Source organism: Colobus angolensis, unplaced genomic scaffold (genome assembly GCF_000951035.1).
Source record: "Colobus angolensis palliatus isolate OR3802 unplaced genomic scaffold, Cang.pa_1.0 Scaffold52, whole genome shotgun sequence".
NCBI classification, from domain to species: Eukaryota; Metazoa; Chordata; class Mammalia; order Primates; family Cercopithecidae; genus Colobus; species Colobus angolensis.
The window spans coordinates 7,390,373-7,411,309 of NW_012118710.1; the positions used below are offsets into that span (position 1 = coordinate 7,390,373).

The window sequence follows — 20,937 nt, forward strand, 5'->3', positions numbered from 1 at the left end:
TTTAGTAGAGATGGGGTTTCTCCATGTTGGTCAGGTTGATCTTGAACTCCCAACCTCAGGTGATCCGCCCACCTCAGCATCCCAAAGTGCTTGGATTACAGGCATGAGCCACTGCACCCAGACTAAGTGTTTTCTATTTTTACCATTGTTTATTCTCTCATACCTGAGAGAGTTGGGGACGTAGGACTGACCCAGAATAAATTTTTATAGAATCCATATATCTATAATCTATAGAAAAATTACTAGGTTACTAAAATTTTAATTCGATTTGTTTCAGTCAGGATTAACACACCTGCAAGTGAGAGATGGTGGTGGAGAATCAAATATATCATAAAATAATAGCTGATGATTGATAAATGCTCATATGTGCCAGGCACATTTTTAGATATAGTTTACCTCTAACTATCAGAATAATTCTATGAACTAGCCACCCTTTTATCAATGAAAACATTAAGACACATAAATGAAATAATTTTCCTACCATCACTAAACTAAGTAGTGGAACAGACTTAGTCCTGTTGGAAACCAACAGGACTCTGGAGTCTGGGTTCCTCCCCATGCGACGCATGTATGAAAGTAGAAACTGCAGGAGCAAAGGCACACGTCAAATATGTGAGGGTGACATGCAGAAGAGCAAAGTGTTTAGAAGGGCAGAGAATACTGTACACCACGAATGGCAATGGGAAACTGACAAACGTGTATTTGAGCCATTCTTTGCAACATTTTGAAAGCAAAAACAAGGTTTTTCCCTGGACAAAACTCCTGGAAGTTTCTAGCGGGCCACTGGTAATGAAGAATTAAGTGAGCAAGAAGGATGGAGATGGGAAGGACGGGCATATGCAGAGATCAGGGAGATGCTATTTACAGTAGTTCAGAGTATAGGTCATGTGGGCCTCAGAGAAGTAAAAAACAGGAAAGGAAAAAGTGAGGGTGAGCAGAAAAAAATTGAGGGGACGTATGTTGAAATCCCCTGTGCTGTTTTGCAGATAGAGCCTTGAAATTACCTATTTTATCTTGACTCAAGTCAGATGCCCTGGCAGGTCTGACTGACACCATGCTGGGAGCATAGACATGAACTTGTTAAGAGGAGATTAAATGCAAACATATTCCCTCTCTCAGCTGGCCTGCTACTTTAAAGTCATAAAATAATTGTTGGCTAAAATTAATTAACTAAATAATTATGGGAAAATATTTCCCATGGTTCTCACATCAAGAGCCTGACTTATGAGGTGACCTCTTCTCCCTGGCCTATCAGAACTCAGTCAACACCCAGGAGAGGGCCTCCCCAAATCACCAGAATGAAGATGACATGCGTATTTTAAGAGGAAGATTTCATTTCCCAGGAAACATAAATGTCTCTGCAAATAGCAATTCACTTCTATTCTTAATCCCTAAACCATCAACATCTGCTATGAAGAATTACTTGAGTCCTCAAGTAAATCTTTCTCGCCCTGTATTCTTCATGACGCTCTTAAAAGGCGGTATTTGAATAAAACAACAATAACCATCTCTTTCCCCATCTCCCAATTTCTTTCTGAGATGATTTTGCAGTCCCAGGCACACAAAGGAGGTTTTATGGGGATCCATAGAGGTGGAATAATGTAAGTGGGGAGAGTTGAGGATATTTTCAAGGAGGAGAAAAAATGTTTGTGTATTTATGAAACTTTTTTAAAATTATAAAAACACTGATGCTGAAATATGATAAAGAAATCTTGGACTCTTCTGAGAAGCAATTTTCTTTCTTTCATACTTTTTTCCAAGTGTGTATTTTTTTTTTTTTCAGCCCTACTTGAGTCAAAGTAATGCAGTTTTAAAACCCATTTCTGTGTTTTAAGATTCAGAGAGAAGAGATTGAACAGTAGGCTATAAAAATGCCATAATATCTTTAATGTAGTATTTTTGCAGATTTGCTGGAAAGTAAACAATTATTGCTCAACTTTTCCCATAAGTGTCCCTTGAACTTTGTCATTGATGGTGAACAGCAGAATCCATTTGGGTGAATTTCATTCTCTCAGGAACAGGTTTTCCCTGGCATTGTTGAGCCACCTGCACTCTGACCATCTAGGCAGACTCTCTTAGCCAAACTGATTTGCTGAATGTACTCTGAAGGAAATTATCAAACTTATTTATTTATTTTTTTGAGATACAGTCTCTCTCATTCTGTCACCCAGGTGGGAGTACAGTGGCATGATCTCAGTTCCCTGCAACCTCCACCTCCTGGGTTCAAGCGATTCTCCTGCCTCAGCCTCTCAAGTAGCTGGGATGACAGACGCACACCACCACACCTAGCTAATTTTGTATTATTAGTAGAGACGGGGTTTTGCCATGTTGTCCAGGCTCATCTTGAACTCCTGATCTCAAGTGATCCTCCCACCTTGGCCTCCCAAAGTGCTGGGATTACAGGTGTGAGCCACTGTGCCACACCTGGTTGGAAATTATCAAACATTTTAAAACACCATTTTAGAAGAGTAAATTTAAGTCCTCTCACTGAGATTCTGTAGAAGCATCTGACATCTGTAAAGCCTCTCTTCAGCTCTATTTAACTCTCATTTGTTGTCCTACAAGACAAGGTCACTCAGAATGTACTTACAGGCTATGCGCACAGAGGCCTTCCTGCTCTTGGAGGTACCCAGGTGGCTCCACGCCACACACTGGCACCAATAGTCCTCGGGCCCATGGAAGTCCTCCACCTGTTGCCTGGTAACATTGATGAACACTTCGCGGACCTTCAAGCCTGATGGTGGGAGAGATAAGAGACAAATCAGCTGAGGCTGTTGTATTTCACAAACAGAAAGTTAAGGTTAGCCAAACCTTTTCTTTTTAATTAAACAATCCTGTTTTTAATCAAGGCAAGGTTTTAATTACTTTGAGAATAATATATTACTGCTAATTAAATTTCCAGAGCTGAGTAAGTTGGAAAGCACACGTGTAAAGTATCATCAACCAACTGTGGCTCCCATGCAATAGAATAGTTCTCACAGTACCTTGACTTAGCGCTGTTTGTCTTTCTTTGGTACTACATTCCTCATAGATTTTACGCAATGTTAATTGCTGAGATTCTAGAAGCCAAAGAGGCCTCCACAAACCAATGTCAGGGACACAGTTCCAAGTTGTTCTAAGCGCCCCTATGTCTGGGTGTGGCAGCTGGGTTGGGTCATTGTAACAGTCTGGCTTAGAAGAAAGAGGAGTCAGTGAACATTTGCAGATGGGGTGACCAGGCTGAAAATCTGAGGAAGGACCAAGGCATTGGCATCAAAGGCTCAGGACAACGAAGCCAATGAGACCGAAAGAAGGAATGAGCACAAAGAGAAGACAAGTTGAAATAAGTTTTTCTTTTTTTTTTTTTTTTTTTTTTTTTTAAGCAATGGAGGTCTCACTATGTTGACCAGGCTGGTCTCAAATTTCTGGCCTCAAGTAATCCTTACATCTTGGCATCCCCAAATGCTGGGATTAGAGGTGTGAGCCACTTTGCCCAGCCACATGTGGTATTTTGATACATGTACACAATGATATTTTGATACATGTACATAATATATAATGATCAGGTCAGAGTAACTGGGATATCTATCACTTAAAATATTTTTTGCTTTTCTGTATTTTTTAATTGATATATCATAGCAGTACACATAAACCAAGTTAGTCTTAAAGCCCTGAGAAGAGAACCCAGGGAGGTCCCCGTAGCAATGGTATGAGGAGGTGAAGAAAGAGGGGTTTTTATAGAAAGAGTGGCTAAGGGCACAGCAGTGAACTGAGATGCAGCTATAAGACCACAACCTTTTAATGGTTTTTTTTTGTTGTTGTTGTTACTTTACATCCTCCTTCTAAAATTAAACAAATTGTTTTGTGCTTCTAACTGGAGAGCGTGAGCTTCTTCTCCACCTTTGACCAAGGACTATCAACCTTTCTTTCTTTGGGATGAACAGTCGCCCTGTACCAATGATGGAAGGGGCACCTCACTTGCCTCACCAGTTAACTCATCACAGACAGGGAAGCAGCCTTCACAGCCAGCCATGTCCTCTCCATCCAACACACATTCTCTGAGATTGTGTCTTTCTCTAGGATAGGCAGGTTGGGAGAAAAAAAGGGGATGCTTATTGAATTCCACCTAACTGCCTCGTGTCATGATAAGCCTTGAACCTATGTGCTCTTTACATTTCCAGGGTCCTCTGTGGTGGTACATGCTATGGTGTCCCTACTTTGCAAAGGAACGAACTATGACTCAGAGAGGCTATGTCATTTGTCCACAGTCAGAGTTTGTAAACGAAGGGTCCGGTGTGTGAGTCTGGTGGTCTTACACCAAAACCAGCACTATGTTCAGGTGCCTCTTAATAATTCAATTCTGTCCCTTTATTTTAGTACTTACACTTAATTGTGGCAATAAGGTTAATACACGGAACTATTTTTTAAATTAAGTAACTAACTATGCTTTTTCCTTTAGGTCCAGAAGAAATTCAGGGGATAGAAGCATCACTATAATCAAAATGAGTCCAGAAGTTCCGATGGAGGAGGTGGATCATGATTATATCTTGGTTTCAGGATTTAAAAAACAAGAATGGAGGTGTAGGATTAGTCAGGTTGGGGAAATGTTCCCTTGCACCCAATCAATAACGTGTTATTTATAGTGCCTGATGAGAGGTGGTCATGGCCACATAAGTCACCATGTGCAGTTTGAGGTATACTTTCTAAATTTGTAGGAGGAACACACATCACAGAAAATCATCTTGATGACAGTTGGTAACTCACGTTTCCCCTGTTTGTGAAAGTACAAAAGCACTGTGTTTTCCCTGTCAGAGACTATTAGTCCAGAAAGCCGACTCCTAAATCAAATAGGAGAAAAGAAGCCTTAAAGCTGATGATGATGTTGTTCCTGCTGCTTTGTTTTTTCTTTCTTTACACTTTAATGAAAGAAGAAATATGAATGGACAAAGACCAGGAAAAGGCAGAGTTGGCAGGCAAAGGCAAGAGGGAAGAATGTCACAGAAAGTGGAAATAAAGGTTTTAAAAAAGTTTCTTAGAAGCAGACAAAAACATATACTGGGGAAAGGACACCCTAATTCAATAAATGGTGCCGGGTAACTGGATCGCCAAATGCAGAAGAATGAAATTGGATACCTCTCACCACATACAACAATTAACTCAAAATGCGTTAGAGACTTGAACGTAGGACCTTAAGTTGTAAAAATTCTAGAAGAAAACCTAGAAAAATTCTTCTAGACATTGGCCTAGGCAAAGAATTTATGACTAAGAACCAAAAGCAAATGCAATAAAAACAAAAATAAATGAGACAAACTGAAAAACGTTGCACAACAAAAGAAATAACAGAGTAAATAGCCAGCCTACAGAATAGGAGAAAATATTTGCAAACTATACACCTCACAAAGAAATAATATCCAGAATCTACAAGGGACTGCAGCAAATCAGCAAGAAAAGACAAATAATCCCAGTAAAAAGCAGGCAAACAACACGAACAGATGTTTTTCAGAAGAAGATATGTAAGTATCCAACAAAAATAGAAAAAAATGCTCAACATTACTAATTATAAGGAAATGCAAATTAAAACAACCATAAGCTACTACCTTACCCCAATCAAAATGACTGTTATTAAAAAGTCAAAAAATAACAGATGTTGGCATGGATGTGGTGAAAAGGGAATACTTACACACTGTTGATAGAAGCGTAAATCAGTAAAACCTCTGTTGAAAACAGTGTGGAGATTTCTCAAAGGACTAAAAGTAGATCTACCACTTGATCCAGTAATCCCACTACTGGGTATCTACCCAAAGAAGAAGTAGTCATTATATCAAGAAGATACCTGAATTCGTATGTTTATCACACCACAATTCATAATTGCGAAGATATGGAATCAACCTAAGGGCCCATCAACCAATAAATGCACAAAGAAAATGTATTATATCTATATCATGGAGTGCTATTCAGCCATAAAAAAAGAATGAAATCATGTATTTTGCAGTATATTGGATGGAACTGGAGACCATTTTCCTAAATGAAGTAACTCAGGAATGGGAAACCAAACACTGCATGTTTTCACATATAATTGGGAGCCAAGCCATGGGTATACAGGGTGTACAGGGTGGTATAATGGACACTGGATTCTCAGAAGCGGGGAGGATTGGATAGGATGAAGGATATAAAACTACTTATAGGGTACAATGTACACTATTTGAGTGACAGGTACATTAAAAGCCCAGACTTCACCACTATACAATTCACCGTGTAACCAAAAACCACTTGTACCTCTAAAGCCATTAATTTATTTTGTTTGTTAGGACAGAAAGCAGGCTGGAGTGGAGCATGTATATTATAAAGTAAAGTTGAACAGGTTAAAGGGAGGCACTAGACTTTGGAGAAGAGAACTTGCTTTATGTTTTCCTCTCTGGGCAAATGGTTGATGAGCTCCCCTAAAGAAGAAAAGGCGGGAGAGAGAACATCCATCAAGTGCACACAGGTAGGAGAAGGTAGAGTGACTTTAATATTTCAGAGCTCCTATACTGCAGAACAGGGAGACCTATTAAAGCAGAATATACCCACACTCTGAGAAGTGGAGTCTCACCAAAGAAGCATTCAATAACCTTTAAGGTCAGAAATGTGTTTAAGCATTTTACCCAACTGCTACAAGAAGACACATTCATCTCTTCAGCACATAAAATATTCTCCAGAATGGACCATAAGGTAGGCCACAAAACGAGTCTCAAAAAATTCAAAAATATAAACTGAAGAGGAGAGAATACTTCCAAACTCATTCCATGAGGGCAGCATTACCCTGATACCAAAACCAGACAAAGACACAACAACAACAAAAACAAAACTACACGCCCATATACTTGATGAACACAGATGCAAAGATCCTCAATGAAATACTAGCAAACCAAATTCAATAACACATTAAAAGGATCATTCACCATAATCAACAAGGATTGATTTCAGAGAGGTGAGGAAATTTCAACATATGCAGATCAATAAACATGACACATCATATTCACAGAACCAAAAATAACAAGAAAAAATGATCATTTAAATAGATGCTGAAAAAGCATTTGACAAAATTCAACATCCCTTCATGATAAAAACCTCAAAAAACTATACATAGAAAGAACATACCTCAAACAATAAAGGCCATATATGATAAACCTACAGCCAACAACCTACTGAATGAGAAACACTGAAAGCCTTTCCCCTTAATCTGAAACACAATAAGGATGTCCACTTTTATATTTTTATTCATCGTAGTACTCGAAGTCCTAGCTAGAGCAATCAGGAAGAGATACAAATAAAAGGCATCCATTTGGAGAGGAAGAAGTCAAATTAGCCTTGTTTGTAGATAATTTGATCTCATATTTAGAAAAATGTAAAGATTCCACCAAGAAACATTGGAACTGATAACTGAATTCTGTATAGTTGCAGAATATAAAATCTATGTACAAATATCAGTAGCAATTAAATATGTTAGTGGTGAATAATCTGAAAAAGAAATCAAGAAAGCAATCTCATTTACAATAGCCCCTGACCGCCCCCCCTACAAAAAAAAAAAAAAAAATACCTGGGAATAAACTTAACCGAAGACATGGAAGATCTCTACAAAGAAAATGATAAAACTCTGGTGAAGGAAATTGAAGAGGACATACACAAAAGTAAAGATATTCCACGTTCATGGATTACAAGAATTAATGTTATTAAAATGTCAATACTACACAAAGCAATGTACAGATTCAAGACACTCCCTATTAAAATACCAATGACATCTTTCCCAAACATAGGGAAAGCAATCCTAAAATTTGTATGGACCCATAAAAAACTCTGAATAGCCAAGGCCAAAGGTATCAAGAACCCTGAAGAAAGGATAGTATCTTCAATAAATGGTTCTGGGAAAACTTGATATCCATATACAAACATTGAAATTAGACCCTTATCTCTCACCATATACAAAAGTCGGATCAAAATAAAAATAAATCTAAGATATGAAACTATGAAATCACTCAAAGAAAATATTGAAGAAACTCTCCAGGACACTGATTGAGGCAAAAATTTATTTAATAAGTCCCTAAAAGCACAGGTAACCAATGTAAAAATAGACAAATAGGATTACATCAAGCTAAAAAGCTTCTGCACTACAAAGGAAATAAACAACTAAGAGACAACCCACAGAAAATGAGAAAACATTTGCAAACTATCTATCTGACAAGGGATTAATAACCAGAATATATGAGAAGTTCAAACCACTCAATAGCAAAAAAACAGAACAAAAGATTTAAAAATGGGCAAAAGATCAAGACCTGAATAGACATTTATCAAAAGAGGACATACAAATGGCCAAAAAATATATTCTAAAATAGCCAGCATCACTAATCATCAGGGAAATGCAAATCAAAACCACGACTCACCCCAGTTAAAATGTTTTTTGTCAAAAAGACAAAAAAAGATAGGTGCTAGAGAGGATGTGGAGACAGAGAACCCTCATACACCATTTTTGGGGATGTAAATTAATACAGTCACTATAGAAGACAGTATAAAGGTTCCTTGAAAAACTAAAAATATATCTTCCATATGATTCAGCCATCCCACTACTAGGCATATATATCCTCTCAAAAAGGAAATCAATATATCAAAGAGAGATCTGCAACCCCATGTTTATTAGACTATCCACAATAGTCAAAATATGGAATCAACCAAGTATCCATCAATAAAGGAATGAAGAAAATGCGATATGTATATATATTTATATATATATACACACACACCATGAAATATTATTCAACCATATAAAGGAATAAAATCTTGTCATTTGTAGCAACATGCATAAAACTGGAGGTCATAAGTGCAATAAGCCAAGCACAGACGAAAATATCATACGTTCTTACTCATATGTGGGAACTGAAAAAGTGGATCTCATGAACATAGAGTAGACTGGTGGTTAACTAAAGGTCAAGAAGGGGAATGAGGAGAGAAGACAGGTTGAAGAACGGGTAATAAAATACAGTTAAGTAGAGGGACTAAAATCCAGTGTTTGACAGTCCAGTAGAGTGACAATCGTTAACAATAATCTATTGCATATTTCAAAATTGCTAGAAAAGGCCGGGCGCGGTGGCTCAAGCCTGTAATCCCAGCACTTTGGGAGGCCGAGGCGGGCGGATCACGAGGTCAGGAGATCAAGACCATCCTGGCTAACACGGTGAAACCCCATCTCTACTAAAAAAAATACAAAAAATTAGCCGGGCGAGGTGGCGGGCGCCTGTAGTCCCAGCTACTCGGGAGGCTGAGGCAGGAGAATGGCGTGAACCCGGGAGGCGGAGCTTGCAGTGAGCTGAGATCTGGCCACTGCACTCCAGCCTGGGCGACAGAGTGAGACTCCGTCTCAGAAAAAAACAAAAAAAAAAAAAGAAAAAATTGCTAGAAAAGAGGAATTTGAACATTCCCAGTAGAAACATAAATGCTTGAGGTGATGGATATTCCTATTATCCTGATTTGATTATTAGCCATTATATGAAGGTATCAAAATATCACTTGTGCCCAAAAATATGTTAATTATGTATTAATTAAAAAGAAGAAATAGGTTTAAGCTAATGGGAAGAACTGTCATTTTTTCACTTTCCTCATCTTGTAAGAATATCAAAGCTATCGATTTTTTTCAGCTTGAAGACGAAGACCAGCACTATCTCAAAATGATTCAGGGTTATCATGTTTATAAAGTAGGGAATGTCCAAATCCAAACCACCAAACTTGCTGTGATTTAATCTTGGCACCACGGCATTTTAAGAACACCCAGGATTTTTTTCAATAAAGTGTTTTAACATATTTATACATGGAAGTGACTTTTATGAAGGAAGAAGTTGACACTCACAGGTCCCGAGAGACAGGAGGCACAGCAAGCCATGTAGAGCCACATGGGTAAGCCTGAGGGTCTTTCAGGAGGCAGAAGGGGTGGGGGAACATGTGGCCAAGGGCCTTTCCATTGTGGTTTGCATGGGAAGAAACAATATACTGGGATTGGCTAGCTTGCACAATGTCAGTGGCTCTGGGGCATCCTGGCTCTCCTAGTCCTGGGGTTAGGGCAGGGGAACAGTGGTCTGGAGTATAAGAGCTCCATAGAAATGGTAGTTAGAGGTGTGGCCTCTGGATCGCTTGGTTTGAGCATGAAAGGCAAACTCACAGGCAAGTTGTTTGATCTCTTTAAAAATTAGCCAGCCCTGGGCAGAGCGGTCCCTACAGGGTCAGCAAGGCCCCAACTAGAAAACGTGGTCACATAGACAAAGAGCAGCACACTGTGCTTTGGAAAGCATAAACAAGGGACCAGGGCACCCCACTATGAAGATTGTATCTGGTCTTACCCCATTCTTGTCAGGAGGTTTTGCAACCCCTCATTCAGGCTAACCACAGTTGGAAGGAAAATGCTGAAGTGAAGGTTTCAACATTAGGATGGCTCAGTTACCAGCAGAGGCTCCCCATGTGATCAGCAGAGGAAAGTACACATAAAACAACTGCTTCCAAACACAGTATTTTCCCAACCGGTGGCATCAGAGTGGCAGGCTTCTTTAAAAGGCCACAAGTGACATGACCATCCCACAAAAGGTATATTATCTCTCTAGATTAGGCCTTCTTCTAACATGAGGTCTTCAGTTTTATCAAACCATCCCCTCTAAAAGAAGCCTTGGCAAATCATGAATTCTTTGTATCTATTATATTTTCCCCCTACCATAACAAGAAATAACTGTTGAATAAGATGTTTTAAATACATACTTTCTCAAATCCTCACTGATCAAATGATACACAAATACACATTTACATATACAGTTTACATGTATACATACCCATATACACATATGTAATAGTATGAGTATGTGTATATATATGCACATACATATACATGATATATTCACACATGAGAAATATACAAGGAATGCGACTTTAAGAAAAATGCTCTTCCCTATCTCTTCCTCCACTGAATTTCCTCTAACAGTGTTCATGCAGAAATGGCTATCTACTCCTATATCTCCAGAGATGGCAGCTAACTTGTTCATAGAAAATGCTACAAGGGAGTGGAAGTTCCAGGCAAATAAAAAATAGCATGTCATCAATAAGAGTAGCATTGTACCCAATAACTGGCGTAACTCTAATAAGCATAGAAAAGTCCAACCCTTTATTGTGCAAATTATAACCATCAGCCTTTGTTATGGAGTAGAGTCTTAGAGAATATACAAATATGACTATGATACTGATATGCTAATAAGCTTTCTAGACCGTTGGATGGTTTAGTTGTAGATAGACTAATGTTGGCAGCCAATGAATAATTGCTCTGCATGTACTAAACATAATGGAGCAGCACAGAACTTCATCATTTGTCAGCTTTATTTGTTTAAATGAGAAAAATGCTGACAGCAGTTATTGCTACAATCCCCTTATTTATCAGATGGAAAACACTAGTTACTCTTAGCAGGTCTAATCCTGTTGGGAGACTAAAAGTTAAAGGATTTTCAAACTAATTGAAGGTATATACTTCACTGTGCAAGGAAGAGAAATGTAAAAGAGAGGAGGGAAGAAATGGAGAGGGGAAAATAAATAAAACGCTTTATTTCTGGTCAACTTTTGATAAAAGGGTGACAGTCACAGTCTAAGATCCTAACTTGTTCTGGACAAAATAGAGAATTCTGGAATAGTATTTAACATTCAGCACCATGCCAACCCCAGCCCGGCGCCTACCAACAGCTGGCCCTGAGCTTTTTATCCACCGCTCGTTATCGCACTGACAAAGCCCGTCAGCAGCATCCTGCTGTGGTTACCCTTTCCAGCCAGTTCTCAAACACACCTGGTGATGGGCACTTGGGGAGGAATTTGATACAGTTCTCAAATGCTTGCCTCCCCACTCAGCCTTACTGCTTCAATCATTTGGAAGTTCTTTCTAGTAGGATGCTCGGCTTACCAACTGGAATCAATAGATTCAAGAAGGAAGTGAGAATCCCTCCCTCTAAGATGTTTATCATATCCCCAACCATAACGAAGCAGTAAATGACCAGCTAACTAGGTTTTGGTAGAATCATTTTCTCATCCCAGTCTCGGTGCCTGCTTTCTGGGACTTTTTCAGTTCAATGTTTCACTTTCTTTGTACCTCATTGTTCACATTATAGCACTTCAAGATCGGGGCTGAGAAAACGAGTATTCTATTCTTTGTAGACAAAGTGCCAAAGAATTATTCCAATACAACTTCATGAGTAATGCAAGGCCTTGCTCAGTTCTCTGGGAGAGAAACAAAGCAATCCAACTCCCTTGAAAAGCAATAGACCTTTTTTTTTTTTCACCCTGGAGACAGAGTCTTGCTCTGTCGCCCAAACTGGAGTTCTATGCTGTGATCTCGGCTCACTGCAAACTCCACCTTTCAGTTCAAGCAATACTTGTGCCTCAGCCTCCTGAGTAGCTGGGATCACAGGAATGCACCATCACACCCACCTAATTTGTGTGTTTTTAGTAGAGATGGGGTTTTGCCTTGTTGACCAGGCTGGTCTGGAACTCCAGGCCTCAAGTGACCCACCCACCTCAGCCTCCAAAAGTGCTTGGATTACAGGCATGAGCCACTGCGCCTGGCCTGAAAAGCAATATTCTCCTATATTCAAGAGTTTTCTTGAAAGAACCACGGACTTCCAAGGTTTCTCAACCCCTCTGATGCCTGGATTTGGCTGAGGTATCCTCTCTCACTCTGATGTCTCCTGAGCAGACAGAAAGCCATTTCAACTGGAAAAAGTGAGTCTTCCACTTACATAAGGGAATGTTTTCCACTTGTCTCTTACTGCTTCAGGATCAGAGCATCGAAAACTATATTTCAATAATGAGATACTCCCTCATATTTTGAATAACACATTGTTATTATCATTATTAGTTATATAGTATTTGCATGGCCCTTTACTTTTATTAATACCATCACAGGCATTTTGGTCTTTCATCTTAACATTGTGTTACTATTATTTCTATTTTTTAGTATTATTATTTTGCCACAGGTCCCCTACCATAAGCAACAGATCAAAGATGTCATAAGGTTTATGACATATTTCGCTGGAAAGACAATTATTGAGCACCCTGTATGTGCCTGTCAGTGTTTCTCTCTTGTTGCCCAGGCTGGAGTGCTGTGGCACGATCTTGGCTCATTGTAACTCCCACCTCCCAGGTTCAGGTGACTCTCCTGACTCAGCCTCACAAGTAGGTGGGATTACAGGTGCCCGCCACCATGCCTGGCTAATTTTTATATATTTAGTAGAGACAGGGTTTCACCATGTTGACCAGGCTGGTCTTGAACTTCTGACCTCAGGTGATGCACCCACCTTGGCCTCCCAAAGTGCTGGGATTACAGGGGTGAGCCACTGTGCCCAGCCCTGGAGGGGGAGACATTTTAACATGCTCCAACAATGCCCAATGTGACAACAGTCATGGCAGCAGAGGCACAGGCTGCTACGAGATCACACAAAAGGCTGAATGCCATTCTACCTATGACTTGAAGGCGCTGTCCTTATTCAATATATAGCCTGGCTTCTAGACCACAGCTCTGGGGACTCTGGTAAGGACACATGTATCTCACACACATTTGAAGTTTCAAAACTGACAGATAGGAAGAAATGTCATGGAACTGTACCTCCATATCTTGAGAGAGCTTAGATGTCTTTAGGCCAACATAGTACTCAAAGTAGTAAATTAAATACAAAAATGAAAAGGCAGAACAATGTTTCATTTTACTGGCAGATAATTAATTAGGGCTAAATGTCTTTTATCACTTCATCCTAGCAACAAGATAAAAATGTATCTTGACCAAAAATAAAATAGTTATCCTTTGAATGTGCATGTGTGCTATGCCTAATGAATAGTCTTTTGTTTTCCCAGGATAATAACCACTCCAAGTATTCCTCAGAAGCACCGCGAGTTCAGTCTTAAGTACAGAAACAAAGAATACGTCCAAGCTCTCCAGTTTCTTCCACACCAGAGATTAGAATTAATCAGCTCAGAGGTGTCTGGTAAAGGAAAGCAAATTAACTTGATAGCATTGTCTAACAACAGCAAGAAGAGAAACTTAAGAGGCAGAAGTGGACACGGAAGGGTTGTTTAGAAAACGCATCCCATGAATGACTCACTCCCATGTCATACTCACAACATTGTGGGCAACAGGGTCATGATTTCCAATCCTGTTGCTTCAATCAATGACTTTCCATTCCTACAGTCACTGAAATCATCTCCTGCTAGTAGCTTATGACCTGAGGTCAGGACATATATTGTACCACTTGTATCAACCACAGTCCTACTGTCAGAGGCATTCCAACCAGAACAACTCCATTTTAAGTGACGGCTAGGAAAATGAGGCTGGAACTTGCCAGGCTGCGTTCCCACAGAGTTACACATTCCTTGTCTCTAGATGTTGATGGTTAGGGGAACAAATTAATAATGTTTACTAAACAAATCCAGATTGGGAGTGTCCAGATATCCTGATATCTGGAGAACAAAGGCATTCCTAATTTTGTTTTAAAGATAGTAATATAGATTCTTGCAAAATATAGTAATTAAGAAAATTAATCATTTATCACAAACCCTTACAGCAGAACACATCTACCCACATATACAAGCATTGTACCTAGAGTGGATGCGTTCCTCCTCTTATTTTCAGGAAGGTCCTATTCTGTCTATGGAGTAGCTGTACTTTCAGCACTTTACTTTCTTAATAAACTTGCTTTTACTTTGCACTGCACACTTTCCCTGAGTTCTTTCTTGTGCAAGATCCAAGAATCCTCTCTTGGGGTCTGGATCTGGAGCCCTTTTCTGTAACATTGCCATGGACTCTGAGGGTAACATACAGACACAATGCGACCTGAATGATTGAATCACATGCAAGTAAGGCAATGTTACTCTAGGAAGGGCAAATATTTATCTGCCAATAATATTAGCCCTGTTATCTTCTTGGAATGCAAAATTCTACAATTATATATTTGTTTTTTGAATCATAATCACCAGACACTTGTCTCATTCAAAAAGAAGAATAAAATAGCTACTTTATATTCATCATTTTGAAGGCTAGTCTTGACTGAGCATTTGCTGTACACTAGCCCCTGGGCTAAGCATGTCACGTGTATTAGGTGCTACGTGACGGTGGATACAATTATCACTGCCATTTGATACACGCAGAAACCAAGGAGAAAGGAAGCTCAATTCCACATCTATCTGAAAAAGTAGGTAAATGGAGAGCCTGATTTCAAACAATACTTCCTCTACACCAAAACCCATGTTCTTAACCATTAGGCTAACCTCAGGTTTCGTTCTCTCTCTCTCTCTCTGTGTGTACGTTTTGTTTTTCATAGATCTTTATAATTATTCATTTTTGTTTTTCACATTTTTTTGAGACAGAATCTTGCTCTGTTTCCAGGCTGGAGTGCAGTAGCACGATCTCAACTCACTGCAACCTCTACCTTTCGGGTTCAAGTGATTCTCCTACCTCAGCCTCCCAAGTAGCTGGGACTACAGGTGTGCATCACCACAGCCAGCTTATTTTTGTGTTTTTAGTAGAGATGGGGTTTCACCATGTTGGCCAGGCTGGTCTCAATCTCTTGACCTTGTGATCCGCCCACCTCGGCCTCCCAATGTGCTGGGATTACAGGCATGAGCAACCATGCCCAGCCTGTCATTCGTATTTTAAATCAATGTACACACTTCTTAATGTGTGAACTGAAGAGACTGGTCAAAAATTTAGACTTTGAGACAAATGTATGGTCGATATCAGAAATTATTAAATTATATAAAGTGATTAGCTGATTTCTATCACTGCTAAGGATGGATGAAAGTAAATAATCTCCTTATTTCCGTTTTGTAGGAAAAGTTAAATTAGCTATAGGAAACAAGGCCTTCATACTCTGCCAGTTTATGTAGGGAATTCATAATATTTTCCTGAAAACCTTTTAAGAATATGTCAATCTTCTCTGAGAAGTAGAGTGATAAGGTGGGGAGGGAGAAGGCTTCCATAAAAGTGAGTTTTAAACCCACAGACTGTCAATGAAACACTTGAGAGATTATTTCTGTGTTATGTGGCCTAAAATATATGCTTCCCAAATGTACTTTAGTAACTTGTGAATCATTGAAGATACTTTCAAATTAATGGTTTTCTGGAAGATACTATATTCAAATCCCCATCACCAGCATAGCAACATTCTAAGATATAAACTTTTAAGATTTAATACATTTTTATTCCTATTCTTCTCCCTTTTCTCAATACAATCCATTAACCTTTTTTCCCCAGAGAGTGACTCCAGTTGTTTAAAAAGGAAATCACACACAATGAGGTCCCTGAAATGAAATTCTTTAAGAAGAAAAATATTAGTTTACTGGAGTTGAGACTTTTCCCATAACACATTGGAATACACATTATTTCACTCATTAGAATTCGATATCTCTGAGGTGGAATAAGATAAGAGCCACGGCATGTTGTTAAGAGAATTCCTATTTTTATTGAACAGTAAAGAAGTGGTTTAGCTTATCGATAATTCCAGCTCCCCACAGCCCACATAATCTTGATTGCCAAGATAAGTTTGGTTTGTGGTTGTTTACTATTGTGTGTATGATATACATGTGCCTGCCTGTTTAGATTAAAGCTCTAATTTCTGCATTACTGCATACTCCATCCTTTTCACAGGGGCACGATTCCTGGGTTGAGATTACTTCTCAACTCTGAGCTTCCAGATGTTAACAGAAGAACAACACAAGGAAGACGAGTTCCCATATTTCCAAATGAAATGAGGCAGAACAAATGAAAGAGGATCCTTTGGCTAGTGCAGAGAACTGCAAGTGTACGTTACTAAGAGGTATAGCCTTGTCTGTGCAAACACAGTAACTCATGTCAAATAAATTGTACTTTTTGCAGGAAAGAACTCTAGCTCTGGGTTTTCCAAGCTAAATTGCATGAAAACACACAATCCTTTTTCTTCTTATTTGAACTGTTAGATGACAGGGCCAAATTACCAGAAAGACCAAAGGCAGTTTGCAGCCTTTAACAACTGAAAGGACTTATTGCTTCCAATTTAGGAACACAAAAGATTCTGTGTCTACTCCAAACACTCCCAGGTCCTATGCATTTCCCATTAGTTCTGTAAAGACAGAATGCCTGTAAGTAAAAAGAATTATCACATATTTCTTTAGAATTTCAGAAATGGAGAATATGTTGTACAAACAGACATAAGGAGTCACTTTCGACAGGACTTAAAAACAGGGAAAGTTCTCTCTGTCTTTCTGGTCAAATGTGGTCCCATTGTCCTTGACTTCTCAGTGTCATTCACTCCTATTAGGCTGGCAGGAATTATTTTACAGATCCAGTCAAAAGCCATTAAGTCCATAAAGGTAGTCAAGTCCTGTTTCCCATCTCTGCCTTGGAGAACCCAAGGGAGGTAATGCATCTATTTTTCAATACCTGAGGCCATTTTGTTTCCAACCTAAATTGCACTTAGGTATTGTTTTGGGGTATAATATCTCCACTCATCTTGTTCTTGTTTCCACAATTCTACTATTAATACAGAGCTTAGAAAACGTAATTGCAGTGTGTGGTAGATAGTGATTTTCATTAACTATACTGAAGAAAACTGTTTAGGGAGAGACATTTCTTTTGCATTGATTCAATCAAAATGACTTGGAAGAAAAGGTTGTGCTTATTAAGTTCTTTACAAAAAGGTAACTGCTAAAATTTAAATTCTTTCTTAACAGCATATTTTTAAAAATCGGTATATAATCTCCTCAGATTTTGTCATTTACGAATATTTTTTTCTGCGCAGTTTCTTTGAAATATGTCTATTGGCTTTTTTTTTTTTTCTTTTAATGAAATAGGAAATTTCTACGCGGAGGTAGAGAATGTAATCAAAAAAGCTATCCACATGACATGGAGTTGCCTAGCAATGCTGGGGGAATTAAAAGGGGAAAGCAATAACAAAACAGAATGTAGTGAAATTAGAAGAGGGTGCACTGTTGAATTGGCTTGCAATACTTAAAGAGGTCTTTATATGAGAAGGGATATAAGATTTTTCTAGCAGTGGTAAAAGAAATGGCTGATCATTTTACAATGTTCTTTCTCTCTTTCATTTGGAAGAGTTTGCCCAATGGGATTCAGCTATTTTGAGTTCATTGCTGGGCAAAATCTAGGACAGAGACATCTCATGATAAAACATACAGCCCCAGTGAGCCACTGGTATTTGAGTCCTTTTCAATTGTACTAATTGAGCAAAAGACACATAAACCCGTCATATTCTGCTATTGTTTTGTAGGCTTTTGCTTATATGGTAGATGTCATTCCCTTGGTTGCCCTCTCCCAAACTCCAGTGTCTTCCTTTGAATTTTTAACGTCAACATAAGTGAGACTGCTGTTGTCTCTGACTCAACCTCTCCCAGCACCAGGCCTATCCATCTAGGTCTCTCCTGGGTCCCAGTCTTGGGAGCACAAGATCAGAGACATTCCTGAAACCAAGATTCAATTTGTTCTCTACTTTCTCCATCAAAATGCCAAATCCTTCCTTCAAAATGAAAACTACCAACAATCCTGGAAATGTCTGTCATTGCTTGCTATAAACTTTTGTCTAACAGTGCCAGAAACATGACCCAAATTAAGGGGTTGGCTTTTATGAAGATAGAAGAAATGGTCAAGAATAAAGAAATTCTAATGATATTTGTATAGGATGATACACATGGGTGATGGAAACCCTAAACAGATTCATAATGGAAAATGATGAGCCATGTACTTCAATCCATCCTTATGCTAGCAAGAAAACCTGTCAATATTTTGATCTGGGAGAAAAGTATAGAAATCTATAGGCAAAGGTGGCTTATGATGTTGAAGAAATTCATCTGAAGGAGAAATCAGGAGATCTAGGTTCTTGAAACAGCTATGCCATGAACTCATTGTATCTCTTGAATCTTAAAATTTTTTTTTTTTTTTTTTTGAGACGGAGTCTCGCTCTGTCGCCCAGGCTGGAGGGCAGTGGCCGGATCTCAGCTCACTGCAAGCTCCGCCTCCCGGGTTCCCGCCATTCTCCTGCCTCAGCCTCCCGCGTAGCTGGGACTACAGGCGCTGCCACCTCGCCCGGCTAGTTTTTTTGTATTTTTGAGTAGAGACGGGGTTTCACCATGTTAGCCAGGATGGTCTCGATCTCCTGACCTCGTGATCCGCCCGTCTCGGCCTCCCAAAGTGCTGGGATTACAGGCTTGAGCCACCGCGCCCGGCCTGAATCTTAACATTTTTAATGTGCAAAATAGGGCTGTTAGATTATCATTAAGCTCTCTCCCAGTTCTTACATTTAGATTCTAGGATTCTAAGCATGCTTTGGTCTGAAGAACAACATCTCCAAAAGGGGCACTTTTTTTTTCTTCCTCCTACTAATTCCAATTTGGAATGAATAGGGAATTATCATAGGATTTTAGGTGTTTCTCTACTTTTTGGAGTTTTGAATTTACACTGCAATCCTATAGTAGTTCAGAACTGTGTAAGGATTAGCACTCTTTCTTTACATGTAAATAAGATGTTTAGTTCTTGGCCCTTTTCTTTATTGATAGAGTTTTACCTACAGATCTTTTTGAGATAATGTTTTCGTTTTGCTTTGAAACACAGCATCCCCTGGTTACTTCTATTTTTTTCTTTTCTTTTCTTTTCTTTTTTTTTTTTTTTTTGAGACAGAGTCTTGCTCTGTTGCCCAGCTGGAGTGCAGTGGCACGATCTTGGCTCTCTGCAACCTCCGCAGTTCAAGCGATTTTCCTGCCTTAGCCTCCTGAGTAGCTGGGACTACAGGCGCCCACCACCACCCTTGGCTAATTTTTGTATTTTTGTTAGTGACGGGGGTTTCACCATATTGGCCAGGCTGGTCTCGAACCCCTGACCTTGTGGTCCACGCGCTTCAGCCTCCCAAAGTGCTGGGATTACAGGAGTCACCATGCCTGGCTCCCCTGGTTACTTCTTTGCTGAAGGCTGATACGCCTGTCTGTGTCTTCTGAAGAGGTATATCTCTAGGTCTACTTCCCTTTCATATTGACCCTTCCCCTCTAACAACTCTTCCACCCACACGGCTTCATTCTCTCCTAATGATTCTCAGATCTACTCTTCTACCACCTAATTCTATGAAGTTCCAAATCTACCTCTCTTCATTATATACCATAAGCACTTCAAACTTAGATTGTCAAACTATGATCTCAGACTTTTCTCCTTGTTAATGCAATTATTTATATTCTGGTTGTTATTTCTGTGCCCTCCCCACTCTCAAACCAGTTCTGACCTTCTCTCTCCTGAATTATCCATGTCTCCTAGCTCCCTTGTTCTGGTTTCTGCTTACCAACGTTTCTTCTAGATTCATTCTTTAAAGCAGAGCTCCAGCCACTGCATACCCATCTATCAATATGATCAATCACCACAACCAAAATACTCATAAAACTAAGTAAAGGACTCCACACTCTTATCTGAGGCCTTTCATGCCATTGAGTAAACTGAATTTTCTAGCCACTGGCTGCTATTCTTGTACATAAATTTTATATTTCAACAAAACCAAACGTTTTGCTGAACATATACTAAGCTTTCTTCATTTACTAATGTTTGTGACCTTCAAGCCACTAAAACTCCTCTCCCCCCTATAGAGTGTGACATCAATTATGTCCATCTTAGTTACATATTCATCAATGTCCCTTTCTACTGCTATCAAGTTTACAATACCTTTCCCGATAATCCTAGTTAGATGTAATTTAAGAAACAAATCTTCCGTAGAAACATATTCTTCTCTTCAGATATTTATCCTAACTTCATCTGCACTGCATTTATGGTTATATTTGTCTTATCCCTATCATTACCTGTAAAACCTACCTATATGGGCTATTATCTTATCTAGCTCTGAATACTCTGTAATACTCTGAATACCTTGTTATATAGACTATCATTGCTATATAGTT

General features: G+C 39.2%; 1 protein-coding gene across 2 annotated transcripts in view; it reads right to left on the reverse strand.

The window, feature by feature from the left end:
• Nucleotides 1–20,937, reverse strand: part of UNC5D (unc-5 homolog D (C. elegans)) — a 584,569-nt gene that overhangs the window by 224,573 nt on the left and 339,059 nt on the right. For both annotated transcript variants that reach the window (XM_011960721.1, XM_011960722.1), the window contains exon 3: nucleotides 2,591–2,734. In XM_011960721.1, coding sequence (XP_011816111.1) covers nucleotides 2,591–2,734 — 144 coding nt within the window. The remainder of the gene's footprint in view (nucleotides 1–2,590; nucleotides 2,735–20,937) is intronic.